The sequence below is a fragment of the Theropithecus gelada genome, chromosome 16 (assembly GCF_003255815.1).
Source record: "Theropithecus gelada isolate Dixy chromosome 16, Tgel_1.0, whole genome shotgun sequence".
Lineage (NCBI taxonomy): Eukaryota > Metazoa > Chordata > Mammalia > Primates > Cercopithecidae > Theropithecus > Theropithecus gelada.
This window is the reverse complement of record NC_037684.1, coordinates 68075880-68103315: the sequence shown is the minus strand read 5'-3', so window position 1 is coordinate 68103315 and position 27436 is coordinate 68075880. Positions and strand designations below refer to the sequence as shown.

Below are 27436 nucleotides of genomic sequence, written 5' to 3'. Positions count from 1 at the left end.
CACAGCTACTGGGGAGGCTGAGGCAGGAGAATTGCTTGAACCTAGGAGGCAGAGGATACAATGAACCAAGATTACACCACTGCACTCCAGCCTGGGCGACAGAGCGAGACTGTCTCCAGAAAGAAAAAAGGAATTCTCTGTGTTCTAACAGGAGGGAAGGAGAAAGCCCTCTAGGTGAGAGATCCAGAGTGAGAATGACAGGTCAGGGCAGTGTGAGAAACTCATCTTCTCTTCCTTGATTCCAAATGTTTACCTTCTATTTAAAGGATATTTTAAAAATATCATAAAACCTCTTTAATAGAATTAAATCACTTTTTCTGTTTAATTTTATTAAATCATTAATTGTAATAATTTTAGAATAAATTATTGAATGTATTCTATTTAATACAATTAAATGGAAAATCATTTACATAGAAAAATCAATTAAATAGAAAATCATTCCTCTGGAATACCTGAATAGTACTACTAATGATAATAGTAATAATGTTGAATATTTATTGCAGTTTTCAAAGTATTTTCTTAGCAGGGAAGCAGTATAGCCTAGTGGTTAAGAGCACAGGCTCTGAAGTCAGACTCTCTGGAACCCTGACGCCCCCATTTACTGTGTGTCATAGGGTAGCTTGTTTAACTTCTCTGTGCCTTAGTTTTCTCATGTATAAAATGAAGGTAATACAAATTCTTATTCACAGAGCTGTACAAGATTAAAGAAGTAAAAAAAAAAACAAAAAGAAAAGTGTAAAAGTCTAAGTCAGATTCACACTCCTAATAAGTCTTTGATAAATGTCAGTTGTTGTTGTTGCTATTATTATTAGTAGTAGTATTAATATTAGTAATGTACTTGTCACAGTAATAAGAATTGAGGTAAATGGGCAGACCTGGTAATCCGATCAGTTGTTGGACTCGAGGCTTGCAAATAAGGGTAGATATTTGAACAAGAAAGAGGAATTCTATGAGGCAGATGGCGAAGTGCTAAGATTTAAATTAGCCAGACAGGTGAAGTCTGCTTAAGGTCACGGCCAGGTGCTGATGCGGTGTCTTCGGCCTTGATGGAAGGTTATGTTGTGATGGTGCTGAGGCCTCATGGAGTAAAGACTAAGCCAGTGGTTTACTGGAGCTGATTATTGAAACCAAGGGAATTGTGCAAGCCGGTTGTTAAACATGACCATTATTAAAAAATAAATTAGGCCGATCGCAGTGGCTCAAGCCTGTAATCCCAAGACTTTGGGAGACCGAGGCAGGCGGATCACCTGAGCTCAGGAGTTTGAGACCAGCCTGGCCAACATGGTGAAACCCCGTCTCTCCTAAAAATCCAAAAATTAGCCCTGTGTCTTGGCAGGCACCTGAAACCCCAGCTACTTGGGAGGCTGAGACAAGAGAATTGCTTGAACCCGGGAGGCAGAGGTTGCAGTGAGCCAGGATCACGCCACTGCACTTCAGCCTGGGTGAGAAAGAGTGAAACTCCATCTCAAAAAAACAAACAAATAAATAAATAAATATAGACAAACTTATAATTAAGTAAATTATATTGAAAATCATGGTAATAAATATTCAAAACTCATCACATCTTAATTATTTTATGACATTTACTCTCATGTGTATACTGGAGGTTATTTTCATCCATTGTATCTGTAAAGTGGAAATGCTTATAATGGTGTGCTACTGTGTATCTCTTCCTGACTCCTTGTTCACTGACATTGCATTGGTAGCTTACAATTGGCTGAGGTGGGAGTATTTACAACACAGAAACTGGCAAACGCTACAATCTAGGACTTGATTTGTTTTGTAGACTTGTGAAAATAATAAGGAAAATGTTAACAATTCAGATTATACTTAAAAGTGTGTCATGCTTGTTGCTGCAACATTGTGAAGAGCACAAAAAGTGGACGAACAATTCTTTCAGTATTTGAATAGAAGATGTTTACATCTTTGACAAACTAGTAAAGTTCTGATGTAAATCTTTGTTGTTTCGTTTTGTCTTACTTGTTAATGTTCATGTCTGAACTACAGTCAGTTGCTGGATTGGGATTGGTTCAGCAGCAGATGTAGTCCAGAGGTGAGTTTGAAATAGGTGAAGAAGTCTCTGCCACTGAAGGGTGGGTGGGGGGAAGCCTGCACCTCTGTCCACATGCTCGAGGCACCTAGCTGCTCTGAGGGGCAGAGAGCAGAGGCGGTGCTCCCCCCATCAGCATTTTGAGTTGGCTGGACCTGAATCCTACAAGAGCTGGCAAAACTGTGCAGAAAGAATTCCCCCGGGGGCAAAGTAGACTGTTAGCAGGGGCAACACCGCAGGCCGACTCCGGGGTTTACACCAGGCAGGGATGGCAGAAGGACTGGGTAAAATGGTCAAGGCAGAGTAAATGGTGGTGCACACAAAGCCTGCTTTGCAAGTCTGCTGACCTAAGGCCTGGGTGATGTAGCGGATAACGAGAGTGCCAGGTTCACTTTTCACGTTATAAGCTATGGCTCCTAACTTATCCATCTGCAAACAGCTCACATCTAGGTGTGGGGAGGCACTGCAGTGTCACCTGGGAAATTCAGACCAAGTAACAGAGTGGGACAAGGCTGTCGCTGTTTGGGAAGTAACAACAGGGTTTCTCCCCAGCCCTGCCTCTCCCCTCATTTTGCTGAAAGAATGGCTTGGAAGCTTCTCCAAAACAAAGCTGTTTTTAGTCAATGTGTTGTTTCCATGAAAAAGAAGACTGTGTTGTAAATGAGTTAAGCGGAGAGAGACTCTGGCAAGAGGAAAACATCACCAGTGGCCCATGTCTATTTGGGAGCTCTGTGTGTCAACACCGGGGAAAAGCAAGCCCCAGGTGGAGTCAGAAGACCGGATGTGTCATGCCTGCCTCGCCACTTGGCGGTGACTTTGGGCAATCACATCCTTTTACCTGAGCCTCAGTTTCCCCATCCATAATATGAGAGAGGAATTAAATGATCTCTAGAGACACTTTCAGTGCCAGAAGCCTGCAAGTTCTTGCAAATCTCTCCATGGCTTGTAGCTGTCTTTGTCATCAAGGTGCTGAATTGCTCTGTGTTGAACACCTTGCTCTTGAGGAATTTAACAGGCCAGGGAGGAATGTAGAAAGAAAGACCAGAAGCGGAGCTAAGGGGTCCTGGAGGAGCCAGAAAGAGGCATGTGGGGAGAGGTGAGAAGGGGCATGTGGGAGGAAGTGCACAGTGCTGGGGTACGCAGAAGTCCAGCCAGGCAGGCACCTGACGCTTGGCTTCAGCTCTGTGTCAGGTGACACGGCCACCCACACACCCCCCACCCCAGGTGCCCTGGGCTGCTTACCCTGCAGCATTGCCGACGTGGTGTAGTAGTTGAATGGCACGTTTTTCACCAGGTACGCCTCGGGGTCGAGGCTGGCCAGCTTAGCTCTCACCAGCACCGACTTGCCAGTGCCAGCTGTGCCCACCAGCATGACAGGCCGCCGCCGCGCCATCAGCCGCTCCATGAAGTAGCACACACGGATGGTCTCACTCGTGTGCACCAAACATGCCTGGAACAGGAGCACAATAAACCTGCCAAGGGTGGGTTCCAGGGAGAAACAGATGTACCACCGATGTTCCAAAGCATTTCAGAAGAGCGGATATGGAGCTCCCCAAATCAACACCGGTCAGGAGTATCTTCCCTGATATTCACAGTGGGACCATCCCACAGACTCGCTCTCTGGGCTCCCTGCAGTTGGGCAGAGAGCTTCCCCACTCTCCTCTACCACCCGGGCCTCTTTCTCTGTGGCCTCTCTAATGCATTTTAAAATCTTCAGCCCCTGCCATTTCCTCCTCTCTTGAGGAAATGTCCTGGCCTTTAGGAGAATCTGTGACTTCATTATGCCTATCATCTCCTCTGCAAAATCATGGAGCTGGGGATGACTAGTTCCCAGCAAGGACAAATGCTTCGATGCCCATGCGCGGCTGCTACTGGAGCCACTGCAGATCCTTGAGGGTAACTGCATGCACGTCCTGGGCCGCTCAGCCTCACTCACCTGCAAGGGCATCTCGGGGTCAAATTCAAACTGGGGGATGAGCTTGGACCAAGGCTCGAATTTCTTGGTCTCTGGGTCGATGTAATAGTCAAAGATGGTTCCTTGGGCAGGAAACTTGACTGTTTTGAACTCAGTCAGCCACCATTTGCTGAACTCTGACCGGTAGTCCACAAGCTGTAAAAACAAACACAGTCAGGGGACAAGGTCCTCCAGAACTCAAGAAGCCCACACAGGAGGCCACAGCATAAGATAGAGGGTCAGGGCAGGATAACGTGCTCCTCCCTGTGCGGGCCTGCCAGATAGACCAGCTTCTCCAGGAAGGCAGCGCTGCCCTGAGGGTCAACCCTGACCAGGCCCAACTATGCAGGGGGCACGCACAGGCATCCTTGCTTGACCATGCAGCTGAGCCAGCCTGGTCCTGCCATGTCTTGCAGCCATTGAAGGGTGGAGAGGGTTGAGGGAGGGAGGTGGAAGAACATGGGGGAGAATCAAGAACTCCTGGAGAGATAGATTGGCCCCATTCTTTGATGCCTGAGATTCTCTGCAGTTCCCAGGGTGGCAGCCTGAGGTTGGAGTGGAATGGTGACTCTTGACACCTGGGGCACAGAGCACTCGAGTGAGAAGAGCCTCAGAAGGGTATGGGTGTCAGGTAGGTAACCACAGGCAAGTCCTTCTTTCTATGCCTCAATCTCCTCATCTGTAAAATGAGGTTTCTAGAAAGATTTCCAAGGTTCTTGCAAGAGCTAAAATCCTAGAATCTAGGAGCAGCAGGGGAGACAGAGCTGTACTGGTCTTTCTGACAAAAGGAATAAGTAGAGGCATATAATTTGCATGCATGCCTATTACATAATGAGCCTCTTATGCATGGGCTGTACACCCAGTGTACTCAAACCATCTTATTGTGTCCAAGCAAACACATACACACACACACACTCAGACCCAAAACATACCCATTGCTACTGGCAACTCTCTGGGAGGGCAAACCCACTCTTTAAACATACTGAACTAAGGAAAATCTTAAAAGAAAAAAAAATTGGACATTTTAGAAAACATTCGGCCGGGCGGGTCACTCACGTCTGTAATCGCAGGACTTTGGGAGGCCGAGGCAGGAGGATCAGGAGGTCGGGAGATGGAAACCATTCTGGCTAACATGGTGAAACCCTGTCTCTACTAAAAATACTAAAAAGTTAGCCAGGTGTTGTGGCGGGCGCCTGTAGTCCCAGCTACTCGGGAGGCTGAGGCAGGAGAATGGTGTGAACCCGGGAGGCGGAGCTTGCAGTGAGCTGAGACCGTGCCACTGCACTCCAGCCTGGGCGACAGAACGAGACTCCGTCTCAAAAAAAAAAAAAAAAAAAAAAGAGAGAGAGAGAGAGAGAGAAAATACTCATGGAGGGCAGGACAAAGACAGAGTTCAAAGGCTGAACAGACCAGGGAGCTGGGCACATGGCAACAACTATGAACTCCAAAAAAAGGGCATTCCTCATTTTGCTGTCTGTTAAGTAAACAGGATTGAAGTCTTTTGCTTTAAAATGACAGTGGAGATGGGTGGTAAGATAAGAAAAGATTTGTTTGATGTTCTGATTCTGATTTGAATTTAGATCAAGGGGACATTATAACTTCTCAAATTGTTCTCTGGAACCAGAAGCCTAGAGGAAACCCCCATTCTTAACTCCTAGATAATATGCTTCAAGACCTTCAACTTTCTACAAAAACCAGATTTTAGGTTTCTATGGAAACTCTGAAATGAAGGCCACCTCTAGAAGGAAGGAAGTGTGGGTCTTCTCCTTTCCTCACCCCCCATGCTTCCTTGAGATGCCCGGCAATTTCTCAGCTAAGCCCTTGGCTGGGCCATACCGACATTGTCTCACCTTCCTGTAAGCTAGTACTTGACTGCACCTTGTACTATAATTGGACACTGTAAAATCAAGGTGACCTCTGCTGGGCCAGTCCAGTGGTCCTTTCTTTTACTTTTTCTTTTTTCTTTTTTTTTTTGAGATGGAGTCTCACTCTGTCGCCTAGGCTGGAGTGCAGTGGCGTGATCTCGGCTCACAGCAACCTCCGCCTCCCGGGTTCAAGCAGTTCTCTGCCTCAGCCTCCCGAGCAGCTGGGACTACAGGCGCCCACCACCATGCCCAAGCCTGGCTAACTTTTTATATTTTTAGTAGAGATGGGGTTTCACCATATTGTCTAGGCTGGTCTTGAAATATGGACCTCGTGATCCACCTGCCTTGGTCTCCCAAAGTGCCGGGATTACAGGCCTGAGCCCCTGCGCCCGGCCCAATGATCCTATCTTAATTCCACTCCATGGTATCTCTTCAGCATGGTCCCTTCTGAAATCCCCATCTCCCTTGGGCTCTGACAGTTCACTGTTTTCTCTCTGCCCTTTAACCTGGAGGACATGAGGACTTTACTGGCATACTGTGGTAGAGTTGGGAACCCAGTGTTACTTCGCTTCATTTTCACAATGCTATGGGTTATCCTGGTTACTTAAAATTATTCCTATTTTATAATGTGGGGGTTTTATGAAAAGACAGAATTGGGAGTTGAACTCAGGTTGTCAGTCTCACAATCTGGTGTTTTCTCCACCTCATGTTTCTGAGAGTTTTTTTTTTGTAGTTCTGTTCTGCTTTTATGAAAGCTTTTTCAATGTAAGCACCATTGGTGTTCCTGATGTGAATATGTTGGCGAAATTCCTACCTTCCTATTTACAGCACTACTTTTGGTGTTTAGATTTAATGCAGGCTGTGTAGGGGTCTGGGTTGTGCCCTGCTGCTAAAAGCTTTCTCCCTTGTCCTCTCCCCAGGTTGCCGGCAGGGCTGTCGATTACTTCAAGTGCTCCAGTGCCCAGGACGCCTGGAGGGATGCTTTCTCCGGGGCTTTTAAAAGGCTTGAGGGGATTTAAATTTTTATACCCAGAGTTAGAAAAATTGATCACATATTTTCATCCTGTTACCCCACTGCCTGCTCAGCATCAATACGAGAGAGAAGCCCAGCGGTCGCTGTCTGACATTTTGCCAGCCCCAGGTCAGAGACTGCATTTGATGGGGAGCAATAACCTATGCATTTGGGATTTCTGTGCAGTTCAGCCAGGTCTCATCCATCCTGCTGAAATCTCTGCCTCCTTGCCTCAAAGGGGAAACATAAAGCTGTCAAAGAAGTAGTCCACAGAGAAGCTCCAAAGACTACAGAACAGACAGCAGAAAATTCTCAGATGTCGAACTCCTGGTTCATGCATCCTCCTGTCCTTGGAGATTTCCCTTTCTGCCTCCAGGGCATCCGGCTCTGGGGAGGGCGGTAGAGAAAGGTGCACTTCCTGAGAGCCTGTGAGAGCTGCTTTCTGAATTTTGAGCACCAAAGAACACATCAGGGAGTGATGGGTGGTAGGACGGATGTTAACAGCCAGGGCCCTTGAAAATGAAAAAGAAGTTAATTGCTAATTCTTTTGTGTCCAAGTTCACTTTCATTTTGGATTTCTAGAACATGATTTTGCCTGAGGAGGCTGAAACTTTCTACTTTTCTTTGAAAGAGGCTCACAATCAATCCAGACTGAAAAGGGTAAACATAACTTTCTAACAATTACAGCTTGGTCTGATCCCCTGTTGCAAGAGAGGCAGCAGATACTTGCTATGGAACCAAATATTTTTACTAGAAGAATATTAATAATAAACACCCATGGGTTGTGCTAAGTACCTTGCATAGATTCATGCTGAGTGATTAGAACAGTATGCATTCAACTTAATCCTCGCCACCCTCCTACCCTCCTAGGAGCTGGGTACCCCATCATTACCTTTGTGAACATGGCGAGAGTAAGGTAGAGGTTAAGTTACTTGACTAAGGTTCCCCAGATAATAGGGGCAGAGTTACAGTTCAAATCCATAGTTCATGTTCTTTTTTATTTTTATTTTTTGCTTTTCTCATTGATTTTTAAAAATCACTTTATGGTAGAATGACTGATATACAAAACCTGTACATATTTAACCCATACGATGTGATGAGTTTAGAATATACTTGTGAAACCATCACCACAGTCTATGCATAAACCTCCATATCACCTTCAAAGTTCCCTTCCATGCTCTTATTTATCATCGTTACTATTATTGTTATTGTTGTTTTGTGCTAAGAACATTTGATGTAAGATTTATCTTCCCTCTTAGAAATCTTTCTTTTTTCTTTTTTCTTTTTTTTAAGAAAAAGGAAATCTTTCCATTTGCAACAACATGATGAACCTGGAGATTGTCATGCTAGGTGAAATAAGCCAGGCACGGAAGAACAAATCTGACATGATTCCACTTACAAGATGCAGCTAAAATAGTCAATTCACAGAAGTGAAGAGAGGAATTGAGGTTGCCAGTGGCTGGGGGAGGGAGCAATGGAAGGTATAGGTCAAAGGGTACAAAGTTTTGGTTATAAAAATGATTAAGTCCAAGATGAATAAATCTTCTGTGCAGGAAAGTTCCTATAGTAACAATACTCTATTGTATACTTAAAATTTGCTAACACAGCCCATATTCTTAATTGCCATGCAATATTGCATAACAGCTAGCATCAGTTTATAAAAGACTGGTTTGCATAATATTGAATGTTTTTCTTTCTAGATAAAATATCTTTTATTTGGGGAAAAATAAGTAAAGAAAAAGGCTAGAAATACCAGAAGGGTGAGGGGATAGGATGCAAAGATATTCCAAACCACATATCCCTTCTTCCGATCAACATGAGACTATAGCAGTCAACAGTATGAGATAAATTCCACTTTGGTTTTCCAATCCTAGATGCTAATTAGACTTTGGCCCAACCTTCTCTGGACAGCTTTGAGTTTCGTGGGTATGGAGATATGATGGTTAACTCTGGCCTGGTAGGGAGTGGTACATCCTTGTTCTAGAGGTTTTTAAGAAAACTGAAGGGTTTCCTTCCACTCAAGCTTCCAGAGCACAGCCTCCTTCCACCCCTTTCTCCACAAACACACCACGTGGCAAAGTAGTGCATATATACCAGCAGTTGCTCAAACTCAAACACTGTATAAGTTCCCAAGAAATCAAAGGTATGTTCAGTAGCTCAAAAAGGAAAAGCTCTGAACACACCACGACCTCATGTATCTCACCCTATGAGGGCTTGCTAGGGGGACTGATGTCTTTAGCAGAGTAATAGGTAGGTGACTAAATAGTTTGCTGCTTTCAAGTCCATTCTGACATTTAGCTGTCCTATCTTCCAAATCTTTGCTAAAGGATCATTGTTTTGCTGCTACAGACTTCAACGTGGATGTTGAACTCAATATATCTCCTTACCTGATCCTGGACCATTGCTCCGCCGAAAGCCCAGATGGCAGCAAACACAAAATAATGCTCATAAATTTCCTTAGGGCAGTCTGCAGGGATGTCCTCCGTGGTCAGGAGACATTCCAGAAGGTGACACACCATCTGAACCATGCTCTGCTCTGGGATGGGAATGATTTTCTTAAACCTGCAAAGAGAGACCCGAGGGGATCTGAAACACAGTGGATATTCCATTCTGGTGGTGCTGTTGGACAGCTATGGAACCACTCAGTTTCAGCGGACTCATGGCCTGTCAAGTTCTTTGGGATTACAGACGACCAGAGCGCCACTTGGCCTTTATTCTCATCAGCTGTTCTCATGCCAGCTTCCTTTGTAAGGAAGTAAGGGCCCAGAATTCTCCTGAGGACTTTCTCATCTCCTTTCCTTTGACACCCTCTCCCTGCACACTTCTCCTTCTGTTGATGATCCCCTCTCAGTCCCTGGGAAACCCAGGTGTTTGCAACAAGGAAAAACCACTTTTTCGCTCGTTTCACAATTTCTGCAACTGTCAAAAAGCACCTAAACTGTAATCCCAGCACTTTGGGAGGCCGAGGCCGGAAGATCATGAGGTCAGGAGATTGAGACCATCCTGGCTAACACGGTGAAACCCTGTCTCTACTAAAAATACAAAAAATTAGCCAGGCGCAGTGGTGGGTGCCTGTAGTCCCAGCTACTCAGGAGGCCGAGGCAGGAAAATGGCATGAACCCGGGAGGCAGAGCTTGCAGTGAGCCAAGATCATACCACTTCATTCCAGCCTGGGTGACAGAGTGAGACTCCGTCAAAAAAAAAAAAAAAAAAAAAAAAAAAGCACCTAAAGAGGCACTTTGGGTGCAATTCTGAGGCTTGCCCTTTTACCTCTTCACCTCAGAAGTTTCCTTCCATTGAAAACACCAAAAAGACTTTTTCTGGGGCCGGGATCTTATCTGGGAAGTAGAGTGGACCAGGACAGATGGTTATTTTATACAATCATGATGAACTGAATGGAGTTCTTCAACTGAAAGTACACCTCTGTAACCCTGCCCTGGCCTGGTGTTTGCACTTTTAATCTTGGCTTTAGAGGCCTCAATTGAAAGGCAGATACCAAGAGATGCGCAAAAGACATCCTATGCCCTGTGCAGCAGGAGCATACACAAGCTCACGCACGCATACTTTCCTTTCCATGGGTACCCTCATCATACCACATGTATCTGCAGAGTACACAGCATACCCCCACACTCAGCCCACATCGCCACCTCCCACAGGATGACGTGTTCACAGGCAGCCTGGAGGCAGAGTCCGTTTTCATAACATATACGGCACTGTCAATGGACACCTTAACAGTCATTTCCCAGCACTGAACCTCAGAGTTGCACGGCACACCATTCACTTTTTAGCATTTGTGCTGGTTTTGAATCTAGTTGCAATTCTTACAACAAACGCTATGATGTTTTTAGAGTGTAACAGTCTAGGTATTACTTCCATGAGTGATGAGAAGAGTGACTCCTCGACGGGTGTTCCCCTCATTTGTTTGATGTGTATTTGTAACAGACAGATACAACACAACTCTCTCAGGCTCAGTGCTGGATAAGCCTGAGAGGATAACAAAGAGGATAGGTGCCAACTGCCCTTCTATTCCAAACAGAGATTCCAGACAACTTAGGTGGGACTTGCAGAGGGTTTTGCAACCCTGGCTTCTCACCCTCTCAAGAGCACAGAGGACAAAGCGGGAGATGCTGGAAGGCCTGGAAACTAGCATTCAGAATACTAGAGAGAGCTCTGGGTAGGCAACAAGTGTTCCCTCCTGCCCAGCGAAGGTAGCTGCTTTCCCCTAACAGCCAGGGAAAGGGGCTTCAGTAGGATTACTCCGAGTTGGTGAAGGACCCTTGCCTGGAAAACCCCTGAGAGTTGCTGATCTCCCAGTGGAGAGTGGGGAGGTCCCTTGCGGGTGCAGCCTGTGCTCCAGTTTGTCAAAGCAGAGAAGGGGTAAGCATCTCCTGGAATCCAGGTGTGGACTGTGTGCAGCAGGGGTTGTCTGAGTGCTGGCTAAGGGATGAGGTGAGTCAGATGGGGTTTGTGTAGGAGCGGGACCTGACTGGCTAGAGAAGCAGTTACTTTCTTCCAGAATAACAGATGAAAGATTTCCAGTGATGGGGAGGAGCCAAGGAGCTCCCAAAAATTACTAAAGAGAAGAAGTCGGATTTCAAGATCTGTCACAGTTGGGGCAACCAACTAAGGCCGCACCAGTTGCGGTCAGGTAAGACTTCTCCTGCCCCTTCCCCTCTTCTCTCCACCCCTCTTTTATGCCGAGGGGACAGAAGTTATAGCCAGGGAGTAGGTCACTGGCAGAGAAAGGAGAGAAGTCAAAAACACGCCCCTTTCCCATTACAGTCCTGAGCTGAGTGGGTGGGGCAGAAGCCTACATTATGAATGGAGTTTGTTTCTTTATATTTTCACTGGACTAACACACACGTGTATGTATGACTGTGTGACTAGAAGTGATCAGATGCCTTTTTATCTGAAAAGTCATACAGAAAAGTCATAGACCTTGACCTAGATCTCACGCAGGGGCAGGAGAAGAACTAGTCACATATAATGGTTTTAAAGGAACAGTAGGAAATAAAATAAAGCTGTTTTATAATTGCCCCTTATGGGCCTGCTTATTTAATAAGAAGTTATTATCTGTTGACATGACACGGCTTTGTAGTGACAGGGCCACATGAAGCGAGCGTTACAACACTGTGACTGCATAAAATAGAAGGAAGGCTTTAAAGCAAGTGTCTGTTACTAACTGGCTATGATGCCAGGGGAGCATCGCGGAGCCACAGCTCCCTCATCGGCAGGATGGCTGTGAGAATGAAAAGACATCGGCCGGGCATGGTGGTTTATGCCTGTAATCCCAGCACTTTGGGAGGCCCAGGAGGGCAGATCACAAGGTCAAGAGATTGAGACCATCCTGGCCAACATGGTGAAACTCTGTCTCTACTAAAAATACAAAAATTAGCTGGGTGTGGTGGTGGGCGCCTATAGTCCCAGCTACTCGGAGGCTGAGGCAGGAGAATCTCTTGAACCCGGGAGGCAGAGGTTGCAGTGAGCCGAGATTGCACCACTGCACTCCAGCCTAGGTGACAGAGCGAGATTCTGTCTCAAAAAAGAAAAGAAAATACATTACACCTAGAATGGGCAGAGAGTTCAGGGGAGAGTTGCCTCTGGATAGACTTAATACACTCAGAATATTCAAAGCTGTTTTAAAGGCTTGTGCATGCACCGGCACACATGCACACACAAAGACACATGAGTTTGCCATCTCTTGTTCTAAATGTCCACAGTGAGAAATAGCAGACTTTTAGTTAAAGGTATATGGGACCAGCATCTCAGGAAAATCCTAAAGAATGGGAATGCAAAGGAAAAGAAATTATTTTATCAAAAAGATACTTGCACTCTTGTTTATTGCAGCACTATTCACAATAGCGAAGTCATGGAATCAACCTGAGTTTCCATCAACAGACAATTGAATTTAAAAGGTGGTGTAGGCAGGACGCAGTGGTTTACACCTATAATCTCAGGACTTTGGGATGCTAAGGCAGGCGGATCACCTGAGGTCAGGGGTTTGAGACCAGCCTGGCCAACATGGCAAAACCCCATCTCTACTAAAAATACAAAAATTAGGCCGGGTGCAGTGGCTCACGCCTGTAATCCCAGCACTTTGGGAGGCCAAGGCGGGCGGATCACGAGGTCAAGAGACCGAGACCATCCTGGCCAATATGGTGAAACCCCGTCTCTACTAAAAATACAAAAAATTAGCTGGGCGTGGTGGCACATGCCTATAGTCCCAGCTACTTGGCAAGGTGAGGCAGGAGAATCGCTTGAACCCAGGAGGTGGAGGTTGCAGTGAGTTGAGGTTGCGCCACTGCACTCCAGCCTGGGCTACAGAGCGAGACTCTGACAAAAAAAAAAAAATTAGCTGGATATGGTAATGCTCACTTGTAATCCCAGCTACTCAGAAGGCTGAGGCAGGAGAATCGCTTGAACCCAGGAGGTGGAGGCTGCAGTGAGCCAAGATCGCACCACTGCACTCCAGCCTGGGTGACAGAGCAAGACAATGACTCAAAAAAAAAAAAAAAAAAAAAAGGGGGTGTGTGTATATATATCTACGTATACCACATGGAATACTACTTAGTCATAAAAAAGAATGAAATCATGTCTTTTGCAGCAACATGCATGGAACTGGACTCCATTATCCTTAGCGAAATGACTGCGAAACGGATAGTCAAAAACTGCATGTTCTCACTTGTAAGTGGGATCTAAACAGTAGGTATATATGGAAATACAGAGTGAAATAATAAACACCAGAGACTCCAAAAGGTGGGAAGGTGGCAGGGGGGTGAGGATAAAATACCCCCATTGGATACAATGTATGCTATTCAGGTGGTGGGTGCACTAAAGGGCCAGATTTCACCACTACGCCGTATATCCCTGTAACACAACTGCACTTCTATCCCTAAATCTATACAAATAAAACTTTAGAAAGCATTTTAAAACTCAAAAACCAAAAAACAAACAAACAAAAAAAAACAGGGATAGACTATTTTCCTAAAACCTTACCCTTCTCTGGTTTTCTAACTCTTGGCTGCCCGAGTCCATCTGTGATATTAACTACTGTTTTCCACTTCCAGACTCTGTTAGCTCCACGGGCTGCTTTAGCCCAATACATCCCAAGGCCACAGAGCCCATGGGCCACCCAGGGACTAAAAGCTTTTCAAAGGCTTATACATATGTTGAGTTGGAAGAATAATTATTGACCCTGAAATAGAAAAACTATGAAATCAAAAGTAATGTTTCATTAAACAACGAAGATAGACCACAATGTCGCCTACATGACTGCAACTCAATTTTTAAGTATACAAAATTCACTTTGAATGGGAGTGGATTTTTTGGGGTATGGGCAGGGCATATGGAATGCGAGTGCCTGGCACCCTCTTGCAGTATCGTTTCCTGCAGTATGAAGTGCTCCCTTCCCCTTGGCCTCCGTGCTTGCAAATCACTGGAGGCACAATCATATCCCATGCTTGACAAGCCAAGGAAGAAAGAGGCAGGGATCAACTGCAATGATAGACTTTAGTTTCCGGGAAACATAACCCTGACCCTAAACTGTGGTGTCTTCATGGGGCTCTGAGTCACACTGCCTTCACAGCGCCAGCCTCAGGGGCCTATTCTTGCCTCCGCTATGGGGTTGGGTGTCAGCTTCACAGAATGATGTGTCAAATGGTAACAACGACAACAACAAAAAATAGCGTAAAACAAAAGCAGGTTCCAACCACGGGCAGCTCCCTGTGCTGACACAGATAGTATTCTTGCTATAATAAGTATCCTCTTGGTCAAGAGTGATTAAGTTCTTGCTTAGTGATAAGTGATAAGTGATCAGGGCTTGTTGCTCTTACTTTCACAAACCTATAAGAGGAAAGGTAAACTCACAATATCCAACAGGGCAGGACCGTCAGATGGTACATTATACCCAATTCCACATTATCTGGGCTGTGAACGCACATAGCCAGGCACAGGGAGTGGGCCCCACAGGTCACCAATATGTGCCATTTTCACCCCTAGGTCTGTTGATCTGGCCTGTGGATTATTTATTACAAATGCAGAGCTGCTTGCCCTGTACACAGAAGGATCTGAGTCTCTGGATTATAATCTGATAATACAACCCACAGCCTCCCTCAGATATACCCACGTGGCACTCACGAAAGGAACTTTCAATCTTCTTTCTCTTCACTCACCTCACTTCATGCCTGAGCTGACAACAGGCATCCCATAGCCATCCTAATGTGTGTTCCCTCTGCCTTCTGCCATGCCTGGAGGCATTGCTCTGGGAACATCTGACTTTGGGGCAGGACAGAACATCAGCAGGACACCAAGTATGAACCGATGGGCTTTTAATTGCTGCTTTGACTCTCTATCTTCCTTATTTCTTGGCCTACCTGGTTCTGAGTGTGTCTAAGCAGGTTGGAATGTACTTGTCAAACAGAATGGTTAGGTTGGCTCTCTCTGTCTGGATTTCCCTCTTGTCAATCCAGCTGCTCACTGGAGGGTTCCATCCCAAGTCTGCCGGGTTGATGTACAAGATCCCTGTGAGCACAGAGAATATAGTTAAGTGAATATTCCGTATACATCAGTATATTTTTCACCCCAGGGAGTTATTTTCTCTGTTTGGAAAATGTACAGAAGACTGAACTGAAAAGAAAAGGAGATTTGGCTGAGATGTGAGAGGGTAAATGGGTCTGCTATTGAGGACCAACTCCAACGGACTGGTGATAGATGGATGGGGAGCAGCTTTGAGAATCCCAAGGCCAAGTCCAGGCTCAGGAGGAAAGAAGGCTGTGACAGATCAGCGATACTTGTCATGGGAATGTGGGGGGTATGTAGTGGGTTGAATGGTGGTCCCCCGAAAGTCAAGGCCATGTCCTGACCCCTGGAACCTGCCAGTGTGATCTTATTTAGAGAAAGGGTCTTTGCAGGCTGGGCACAGTGGCTCACGCCTATAATCCCAGCACTTTGGGAGGCTGAGGCAGGTGGATCACCTGAAGTCAGGACTTCAAGACCAGTCTGGCCAATATGGTGAAACCCCGTCTCTACTAAAAATACAAAAAATTAACTGCGCATGGTGGCACACGTCTGTCATCCCAGCTACTTGGGAGGCTGAGGCAGAAGAACGGCTTGAACCCGGGAGGCAGAGCTTGCAGTGAGCCGAGATCGTGCCACTGCACTCCAGCCTGGGCAACAGAGTAAGACTCTGTCTTAAAAAAAAGAAAAGAAAAAAGAAAAAGAGTCTTTGCAGATGTAATTAAGTTAAAGATGTTGAGATGAGACTATCCTGAGTTATCTGGGTGGAACATTTCTAAGTGTCCTAATAAGAGACAGAGGGGAGAGACACACACAGAAGAGAAGGCCATGGGAAGAAGCCAGAGACTGGCATTATGGGGCCACAAGCCAAGGAACATCCAAGCTGGGAGATGCAAGGAAAGATTCTCCCCTAAAGCCTTTAGAGGAAGCACAGCCCTGCTGACCTTGATTTTGGATGTCCAACTTCCAGAAATGTGAGAAAATACATTTCTGTTGATTTAAAAGCCCCAAGTTTGTGGAAATTCGTTACTCTTGTTAGAGTATCCCTAGGACAGGAGAGACAACTCACCTGGCCTGTGTCCACCAATTTTAGCAGAGGTTCTTGAAAGGGAACGTAATATTACGGTAGAGGCCAAACAAGATCTCTTTTTAAATTATTTTATTTTACTATTTATTTCCTTTTATTTTATCATTAATATTATTTTTTAACAGCTTTATTGGAGTATAATTGATATATAAAAAGCTGTACATATTTAAGGTATACTATTTGAAATTGGACATATGCATACACCAGTGAAACTATTATTGCAATCAAGGTAATAAACATCCATCACTTCCAAAAGTGTGCGTGTGTGTGTGTGTGTGTGTGTGTTAAGAACACTTAAACATGAGATCTAGCCTCTTTAACACTTTTTTGTATTTTTTTTTTGTAGTAATTGGGCTTTGGTATGTTGCCTAGGCTGGTCTCAATCTCCCAGGCTCAAGCTCTCTGCCCACCCCAGCCTCATAAATTGCTGGGATGATAGGTGTGAGCCACCAAGCCTGGCCCAACAATTTTTTTAAGTGCACACTACAGTATTGTTAACTATAGGCACTGTGTTATACAGCATATCTCTAGGACTTACTCATCCTGCAGAACTGGAATTTTGTACCCATTGACCAACATCTGCCCTGTCCCCCCAACCCTCACCTTTGGCAACTGACATTCTACTCCTGCTTCTTTAAGTTTGATTTTGCCAAACATTTTTTAAAAAACTCTTCCAGTCTCTGTTAATAAATTTGTTCAGTGGAGACAGAGGAAAGTTAAGGTATAGAGCTGCAATTCTGCACCAGGAGTTAGTGAGAAACAGTGATATTTGGTCATCTCCATTGACGGGGAGGCTAGAACTGGCCTAAAAGTAGCCTAAGTTGGACACTTCTGTGCAGAGGATAATTGTGCAGCTCAAAAGCTCTTTCCCTTCTTATTACCACAACATTTCCAAATTCACAAAACTGCACATCAGGCTTCTGGCTCCCATGTGGAGATTCCTTCTGAGTCAGCAGAACTACGTGTGAAGCGAGAGGCACCTGCCTAAGTGGAGTAGCTTTGTGGTTCTTCCCTTCTTGGGCCGTACCTGCTCTAGAGACAGTTGCTGGAGTGGCTGTGCGCAGGTGGCTGATCTCAAAGAGGAGCTTCATGGTGGGGTTCAGAGGAATCCTCTCATTGCTGGCCAATGTCAGCACCTGGAAACAACAGGGAAGGGCATGCCAGTGAGGAAGGAGGTAAGTGCCTTGCCAGCCTGTGGGGATTTAGCTGATTGTTATTGGTTTGGTTGGGATTATGGATAATTATTTCCTTGATATGGTTTGACCATGTCCCCACCCAAATCTCATCTTGAATTGTAGCTCCCATAATTCCCATGTGTTGTGGGAGGGACCCAGTGAGAGATAATTGAATCATGGGAGTGGTTTCCCCTATACTGTTCTCATGGTTGTGAGTGAGTCTCACAAAATCTGATTTTTTTTTTTTTTTTTTTTTTTTGACGGAGTCTCACTCTGTCACCCAGGCTGGAGTGCAGTGGCATGATCTCGGCTCACTGCAAGCTCTGCCTCCTCGGTTCACGCCATTCTCCTGCCTCAGCCAGCTGAGTAGCTGAAACTACAGGTGCCCGCCACCATGCCAGGCTAATTTTTTGTATTTTTAGTAGAGATGGGATTTCACTGTGTTAGCCAGGATGGTCTCGATCTCCTGACCTCGTGATCTGCCCACCTCGGCTCCCCAGAGTGCTCACAGGCATGAGTCACCCAGTCGATCTGGTGGTTTTATAAGTGGAAACCCCTTTCACTTGGCTCTCATTCTCTCTTGTCTGCTGCCATGTAAGATGTGCCTTTTGCCTTCTGCCATGATTGTGAGGCCTCCTCTTTTATGTGGAACTGTGAGTTCATTAAACCTCCTTTTCTTTATAAATTACCCAGTTTCCAGTATGTCTTTATCAGTAGTGTGAAAATGAACAAATACATTCCTTCTTTGTGATAATTAGTATTTTCTAAATTTTCTACAAAAATCCTCTCTTTCTTCCTATACACTCTCCACCACCACCCCTGTGTGTATATGTGTGTATGTGTGTTGAATCACAAAAAAAAGTTATTTAAACAGTTTAAAGTGATGTCAATGATTTGAATGAACTAGACCATACTGGAACAATGGAACTCTTAAAAGAAAATAACTTACATTTCATATTAATACTGTTCCTTTTATAATAGTACTTCATGAATGATCCCTACAAAAATAATTACAAAACTTTGCTTAAAAAAATCAGAGATTACACAAACAAATGGAAAAATATCCCATGTTCATGGATAGGAAGAATCAAAATCATTAAAATGACCATACTGCCCAAAGCAATTTATAGATTCAATGCTATTCCTACTAAACTACCAATGACATTCTTCATAGAACTAGAAAATCTATTTTAAAATTCATATGGAACCAAAAAAGAGCCAGAATAACTAAGGCAATTATAAGCAAAACAAAAAACAAAAACAAAACAAAACAAAAAAAACAAACCAAAAAACTACAAAGCTGGAGGCATCATGTTACCTGACTTCAAACTACACTACAGGGCGACAGTAACCAAAACAGTGTGGTACTGGTACAAAAACAGACACATAGATCAATGGAATAGAATAGAAAGCCCAGAAATAAGGCCGCACACCTGTGACCATCTAATCTTCAACAAAGCTGACAAAAACAAGCAATGGGGGAAGGAATGCCTATTTAATACACGGTGCTGGGATAACTGGCTAGCCATATGCAGAAGACTGAAACTGGCCCCCTTTTTTACATGATATATAAAGATTAACTCAAGAGGATTAAAAACTTAAATGTAAATCCAAAACTATAAAAGCCCTGGAAGACAACCTAGGCAATACCATCTTGGCCATAAGAAGGAGCGAAGATTTAATGACAAAGATGCCAAAAATCATTGCAACAAATGCAAAATTGACAAATGGGATCTAATTAAACTAAAGAGCTTCTGCACAGCAAAGGAAATGATCAACAGAGTGAACAGACAACCTAAAGAATGGGAAAAAATATTTGCAAACCATGCATCTGACAAAGGTCTAATATCCAGCATCTATAAGGAACTTAAGCAAACTTATGACAAACAAACAAACAACACTATGAAAAAGTGGACAAAGAACATGAACAGAAACTTCTCTAAAGAAGACATACATGTGGCCAAAAAGCATATGAAAAAAATCTCAACATCACTAATTATGAGAGAAATGCAAATCAAAGCCACAATGAGATTCCATCTCACACCAGTCAGAATTGCTATTACTAAAGTATCAAAAAAGAACAGATGCTGGTGAGGTTGTGGAGAAAAGGGAATACTTATACACTGTTGGTGGGAGTGTAAATTAGTTTAACCATTGTGGAAACCGGTTTGGTGACTCCTCAAGAGCTAAAAACAGAACTACTGTTTGACCCAGCTATTTCATTACTGGACATATATCCAGAGGAATATAAATCATTCTACTATAAAGACACATGCACGCAAATGTTTATTGCCACACTCTTCACAATGGCAAAGACATTGAACCAACCTAAATGCCCATCAATGACAGATTAGATAAAGAAAATGTGGTACATACACACTATGGAATATTATGCAGCCATAAAAAGAATGAGATCATGTTCTTTTTTGTGGGAACATGGATGGAGCAGGAGGCCATTACCTTAGCAAACTAATGCAGGAACAGAAGACCAAATGCTACATGTTCTCATTTATAAGTGGGAGCTAAATGATGAGAACTCATGAACACAAAGAAGGGAACAACAGACAGGACACTGGAGCCCCCTTGAGGGCACAAGGTAGGGGGAGGGAGAGGTGCAGAAAATGTAACTATTGGGTACTGAACTTAGTACCTGGGTGATGAAACAATGTGTACAACAAACCCCTGTGACATGAGTTTGCCTATGTAACAAACCTGCACATGTATCCTCAAACCTAAAAGTTAAAAAAAAATCAAGTAGTCTCTCCAGGAGAGCATACTTTTATTCTAACAATCCTGTAAATGTTGAAGGCATTTTAAAACTTGTAATCTGGACATGCTCTCTGAACAAGTTTAGGAACAGCCACCAGCTTAACAGTCACCAGTTAGTTTTTTGAGATGGAGTTTCACTCTTGTTGCCCAGGCTGGAGTGCAATGGCGTGATCTTGGCTCACTGCAATCTCTGCCTACCGGGTTCAAGTAATTCTCCTGCCTCAGCCTCCTGAGTAGCTGGGATTACAGGCGTCTACCACAATGCCCTATTTTTTTGTATTTTTCGTAGAGATGGGGTTTCACCATGTTGGCCAGGTTGGTCTTGAACTCCTGACCTCAGGTGATCTGCCCACCTTGGCCTCCCAGGGTGCTGGGAGTTCCTTATTCTGAGCCAGCCATCATGTGGAATCTAGATTTGCAAATACGCCTGCCACACTGGGTGACTGGTTTCACAGATGATTAGAAATGATCTAGGGATCTCCCCCAATTTCATACCTTGTTATCATCCATGACAGTATTCAGGGACTCAATCCACATTGGATCTATGTCGCCATCCAGTAAAATCCACTTGGGCCCATCATGGGTGATGCTGGCAAGCTCCCGCATGATGGAAGAGAACAATCCTAAAAGGAACCGCTGATACCTTATTTTCCATTTCATCATTAATCCTCTTTTACTTAAACATAGTTTTCCTCTTTTAGCTACAACACACAGAAGGAGGCGTACGTAGAACATGCAAAGGCAGATCAGACCTGGTTTCATTTATTTTTTTATTTTACTTTATTTTTTTTTAGATGGAGTCTTGCTCTGTTGCCAGGCTGGAGTATAGTGGTGTGATTTCAGCTCACTGCAACCTCTGCCTCCTGGGTTCAAGTGATTCTCCTGCCTCAGCCTCCTGAGTAGCTGGGACTACAGGCATGTGCCACCATGCCCAGCTAATTTTTTTGTATTTTTAGTAGTGATGCGGTTTTACCATGCTGACCCAGATGCAGACCTGGTTTTATATCTCGCTTTGCAAAAACCTGGCAGTGCCCAAGGTGCATTTTCCCTGTGCTTTAGTCTAACTTTTCATAACATCAACAAGAACAAGAACAACGCCTCATAGCACTAGCTTTTCAAGTGACAAAGTGAGTCATTTCAGCAAGTAACTATGACATGATGAAACTACATTAAACTTTTTTTTTTTTTTTTTTTTTTTTTGGAGACTGAGTCTGGCTCTGTCGCCCAGGCTGGAGTGCAGTGGCCGGATCTCAGCTCACTGCAAGCTCCGCCTCCCGGGTTCATGCCATTCTCCTGCCTCAGCCTCCCGAGTAGCTGGGACCACAGGCGCCTGCCACTTCGCCCGGCTAGTTTTTTGTATTTTTTAGTAGAGACGGGGTTTCACCGTGTTAGCCAGGATGGTCTCGATCTCCTGACCTCGTGATCCGCCCGTCTCGGCCTCCCAAAGTGCTGGGATTACAGGCTTGAGCCACCGCGCCCGGCCTACATTAAACTTTTTAAGGTAGCATTTTCATGCTTTGTAATTGCAGTCTTGGCAAATCTTGCCAAACCCAGGCTTTGGAAAGAGGCTCATCTGATTCTAATTGCCATTACCTGAAATTTATATATTAATTTGGGCAAAATTGATTTTTATGACATTAAACTTCCCCAGTTAATAGTATGGCATGTCTGTTCATTTATTCACATATGGTTTTATGTCCCTAGTACATTTTTACAGCTTTTAAAATACACGTCTTTGGTTAAATGTGTTCCTAAATATGTCATGATTTTTATTGCTACTGTGAAATGAATTTTCTCCTCCTGCACTTCTATTTTTAGTTGACTCTTACCAGTATTCAGAAAAGTTACCAAATTTTGTGTATTTACTTTATGTTCAATTGCCTTTAATGAACTTTCTTATTAATTCTAGTAATTTTTCAGTAATGTCTCATAAATTTTCTAGGTATAAAGTTGCATAATAAAACAATAATTTCTCTCCTTTCCTCTAATTTATTTTTTCTTTCCTACGATTTATTCCATCTATTTCATTTTCTTGTCCTATTGCATTTTCTAGAACCCCAATAAGCAATAATGGTGACAATAAGCATCCCTGACTTGTTCCTTATTTTTCAGGGAAATTTACGGTATCATTATTCAGAATGACTTTATGTTCATTTCAGCTTTAGGTACAGAGCATTTAGTATATTTTAGGGGCTTCCTTCTATTCCTACTTTACTTAGAATTTTCTATTAGGAACGAATTGTATTTTAAGTATCTATTTAGTGATCAAATAATTTTCCCCTTTAATTTGTCAATGTTTTATGTTAATACTGTTAAAAATAATTGCTCTATCCCTACATTCCTGGAATGGATTTTATTTGGTCAAAATGTATTATTTTTGAGATACTATTTGATTCTACTTACTGATATTTTATTTAGGATTTTTGTGTCGATATAAATGAGTAACATTGGGTTTTTTTGGCTCCACATAAAAATTGATATCAATATTATTCTTGTTCTGTAAAATAATTTGAGAGTTATCTCTTCATAATTTCGAAATTATCTATTTTTTGCTCTACTCTTTTTTAACTTTTCCTTTACACTAGTTTACTCAATTTTTCTACTTCTTAATGAAGATATTTTATTAATTTATATTTTGCTAGGGGTTCATCTATTTTAGTTTTTCAAGTATGTGTCATCAAATATTTTCTTCTACTTTGGTCTTGTCTGTTCATTCCAAATTATATGTATATTTACTCTTTTTTCCCATTAATCACTCTCACAACAGACTTATCTTATTGGTCTTTACAGCGAACCAATATTTACATTTATTAATCTTTTTTTTTTGACAGAGTCTTGCTCTGTCGCCCAGGCTGGAGTGCAGTGGCGCCATCTCGGCTCACTGCAAGCTCCGCCTCCCAGGTTCACGCCATTCTCCTGCCTCAGCCTCCGGAGTAGCTGGGACGACAGGCGCCCGCCACCACGCCTGGCTAATGTTTTGTATTTTTAGTGGAGATGGAGTTTCACCATGTTAGCCAGGATCGTCTCTATTTCCTGACCTCATGATCGGCCAGATGGTTTTACTGTCTCTTTCCAGCCTCTATGGCCCTTAAAATTGCACATCTTTCATGGAACTTATTTTCTGCCTTATCACTTGGATAATTTGCCTAGGTTTTACTTCTTCTTTTTATTTTTTTGAGACAGAGTCTCTCTCTGTTGTCTAGGCTGGAGTGCAGTGGCGCGATCTTGGCTCACTGCAAGCTCCGCCTCCCGGGTTCAAGCCATTCTCCTGCCTCAGCCTCCCGAGTATCTGGGACTACAGGCGCCCGCCACCATGCCTGGCTAATTTTTTGTATTTTTTAGTAGAGACGGGGTTGCACCATGTTAGCCAGAATGGTCTCCATCTCCTGACCTCGTGATCCGCCCACCTCGGACTCCCAAAGTGCTGGGATTACAGGCGTGAGCTACCACGCCCGGCTGGGTTTATCTATTTCTTCTATTTCTTTTATTTATCTTTATATAATCTTTTTGTGTTCCTCCTGGTGACTAATTTCAGCTTTTATCTTTATCAGTTCCTTTTCCTTCATTTTCTTTGTGTTTAGCTTGAATAATTTCTTATGACAAATATTAACTTCCTTTACTTCCAGCCCACCTTTTATAATAAAGTGAGTTTAAAAGGTTTTCCCTTAGAGGTTTTAGATGGAGCCCATAGGTTTTCTTGTATGGAGTATTTTTTTATTGCATCCTAGAGAGGTTGCAATTAAATTTTCTTTTTGATACAGGAATCAAGAGAGCATTTCTTGATTTGCAAGTAGTAAAATCATTTTTGGTGACTTTCTTGCTATTTGTTTCTAATTCTATTCCACTGTTATCAGAGAATGTGACCTGTAAATTGATATTGTTGAATTCATTATAGCTTTCTCCGTAGCCAATTACATTTTTAATTTTTGGAAATGTTACATGAACCCCACCAAGAAAGGAATACTTTCTATTTATGGGATAAACATTCTATAACTTTGTATTATATTGAGTTTAGTGATATAATTGCCAATTCCTTTATGTACTTATTTTTCTGTTTACTGGAATTAATTTTGAAAATAAAAAACAAATACATAAAAAAATTAAAATAACCTGTTAATTTGTATTCTTTTGAAGTTATCCTAAATTCTTTTTTTTTTTTTTTTTTTGTATACGTGGGGTCTCACTATGTTGCCTAGGCTGGTCTCAAATTCCTGGCCTCAAGTGATCTTCCAATCTTGGCCTCCCAAAGCACTAGGATTATAGGAATGAGCTACTGTGCCTGGCCCCTAAACATATTTTAAAGGCTATATTCCATTTACTTGTTTAGTGAATACAGACTTGTGATTATTATATCTTCCTTGTCAATTTCCCCAAATTTAATGTATAATCTAATAAAATTTTACCTAGAATTCAGAGTTAAAATTTTTGAATTATATTATTGAGCCTATATTTAATATGAAAAAAGAAGTGCTTGAGACAAGACAATAAAATTACAAAAGATTACTGAGGAGGGACTTACCTCATTGGGTATTAAAATATGTTATAAAACGACTGTAACTAAAATAAAATGACATTAGTATAGGATTAGATAAAGCGGTGAGTCAAACAGAATAGAAAGCCCAGAATCAGATCTCAATATACATATGCAATTTAATAAATGACAAACTGGTATTTAAATTCAGAGGGAAAGCATAGTTTACGTAATAAATGGTGTGGTTACAATCAATTATCCATCTGGAAGGAAATAAAGTTGATTCTGTACTCTACCTCATACTAAGCCCCAAAATAAATTCCAGATGGATAAAAAATGTTAATGTAAAAAGAATCTTTTTTGATCAAATTTATGATACTATATCAACAGCTGAAGAATTATAAACTAATAGAAATCCCAGATGCTAAAAAGACTAGACAGGCATAATTTCCTTTGTTAAAAAGAGCATGGGAAAATAAAGTGTCTATAGACAAAGAATAGGTTGGGGAAACATTAGCAATGCATGTGACAGATAAAGGGTTAATATCTTTGATATATTAAAAAACTCTTAAAAACTGATAAGAAAAACAGGAAATAAAATCACAAAAGAGCAAGTTACTAAGATCAATAAGAAGATGCTAAGTCTTGTTAACAGCAAAATAAAAATGAGACTCTGGTTGTTAAATCCCTGTGTTCTAGACCTCAGATGAAAGCTCCTAAATTAGAGAAATCCAGAGAGATTGACCCAGATGTGGTCAGACATTGAAACGTCAGGAAGGAGTTGAGATTTCCTCGTTCCAGAAGCCACATCTGTTTTAGAAAGAGGTCCTCCTTATCAGCTCATGGACCTCTTTTTTTTTTTTCCCTCAACTTTCTTTTCTGCTCTCTTCCAGTGCCAGACGACCCTTTACAATGTCTATTGGTGATGTTTAGTTCTTTGAAGGTAAGGCTGAGATCAGCACCCAGCAAACACAGGGTTGAGGGCCTCTGAATCACTGTAGAAGGGAATATGGCTCTAGGGGCCTTCCTGGGATTGAATGGATAAACATCAGCGTCCTGGCATGGGCACAAGGTTCTGTAGCATGCAGCTTCCCCATCACTGCTGGGGCGACACCAAATAGGGGAATGGTGCCCTTTGTAGGATGCCAGACTGCACCACTTCTTTGGGAAGGAGCCGTGGGCTTCCCTACCCAACACATACTGGAAGTCTACTGCCAGGCAGTGTTAATCCTACACCACGGCTCGTGCTCCAGAGTCAGTGAACTACAGCTGAGTGCCTGCATTGCTATTTATTTATTTATTTATTTATTTATTTATTTATTTATGACAGAGTCTTGCTTTGTCACCCAGGCTGGAGTGCGGTGGCACGATCTTGGCTCACTGCAACCTCCACCTCCCGGGTTCAAGCGATTCTCCTGCCTCAGTCACCTGAGCAGCTGGGACTACAGGTGTGCGCCACCACGCCCAGTTAATTTATTTTTATTTTTATTTTATTTTTAGTAGAGACGGGGTTTCACCATATTGGCCAGGCTGGTCTCGAACTCCTGACCTCGTGATCCACCGTCTCCGCCTCCCAAAGTGTTGGGATTACAGGTGTGAGTCACCGCGCCCGGCCTGCTTTCTCCTCTTTAAATGCACTCTCTAAAAGGCAGCTGGAAGAAGTCCCCAAGGAGGGAGAACATCTGAAAAACGGAAGTTCCCCTCCAAGCCAAAACTAGTTTCCCCCTTCTCCTTTTCTACTGGTTTTTTCATCTTCTTCTGCAGTCCCAAGCAGATCAGTCCAATGTTTACTTCTGCAATTCACCCAACTGCATCCAAGCCCGCCACAGGGGCTCTGAGGCTAGCAGAGACTTTCTCCTGGGAGAATCCCACACTTACCATCCTTCCATTCTCGCGTGGCTGGATTGATGATGCCAAAGAGCTCATCATTTGTGACTGCTTTGGGATTGAGGTCAGTCCAGACGGGGCGCCGTTTCATGATCTGATAGGTCTTGTGCAAGGATCTCAGCACCTGTGACTTGCCGGTACCAGCGCCACCAACCACGAATACAGAGTGCCGCACAGCCAGGAGCTCCTCCAGCTGGACCACCTGGGGAGGCAGGAAATTCAGCCAGAGGGACCAGTCTGCGACTCACCTGCATCCCAGCCGCTCTCCTGTGACCCCAGCTGGTGTGTGAAGTGAGACCTGAAGTCAACAGAGGAAGAGTTATCTACCCCAAGACGTGAGGAGGTCTGAAATATAGGGGCAAAACGATTCATTTGTTCCTGTATTCATCATTCAGGTATATAATTATTAGTCACCAATGAAGTGCTACAGAGTGTGCCAGTTGAGGGGAATTCAGATGTGATTCTCCTGCCCTCTGTGATCTTAGAGTGTGATGGAGAAGAAAGTCATGTGGACAAATTATTCTAAGGTAAGAGGATAAGTACTATCTCAGAGGTATTTATAAGGTGCTGTGGAAACAAGAGAGGAGGGAACCATTGATTTTGTACACATAAAGGGAATGAGAAAGGCTTCATAAAGGAGGGGACATTTGAA

The 27436-nt window shown here is 43.3% G+C and overlaps 1 protein-coding gene across 1 annotated transcript in view; it reads right to left on the bottom strand.

Moving 5' to 3' along the window:
• Positions 1-27436, bottom strand: part of DNAH9 (dynein axonemal heavy chain 9) — a 376337-nt gene that overhangs the window by 192922 nt on the left and 155979 nt on the right. Inside the window, exons 32-38 of the mRNA XM_025361667.1 lie at positions 26776-26986; positions 20922-21049; positions 17510-17618; positions 15254-15401; positions 9269-9443; positions 3987-4160; positions 3293-3500 (exon numbers count right to left, since the gene is read on the bottom strand). Coding sequence (XP_025217452.1) covers positions 3293-3500; positions 3987-4160; positions 9269-9443; positions 15254-15401; positions 17510-17618; positions 20922-21049; positions 26776-26986 — 1153 coding nt within the window. The remainder of the gene's footprint in view (positions 1-3292; positions 3501-3986; positions 4161-9268; positions 9444-15253; positions 15402-17509; positions 17619-20921; positions 21050-26775; positions 26987-27436) is intronic.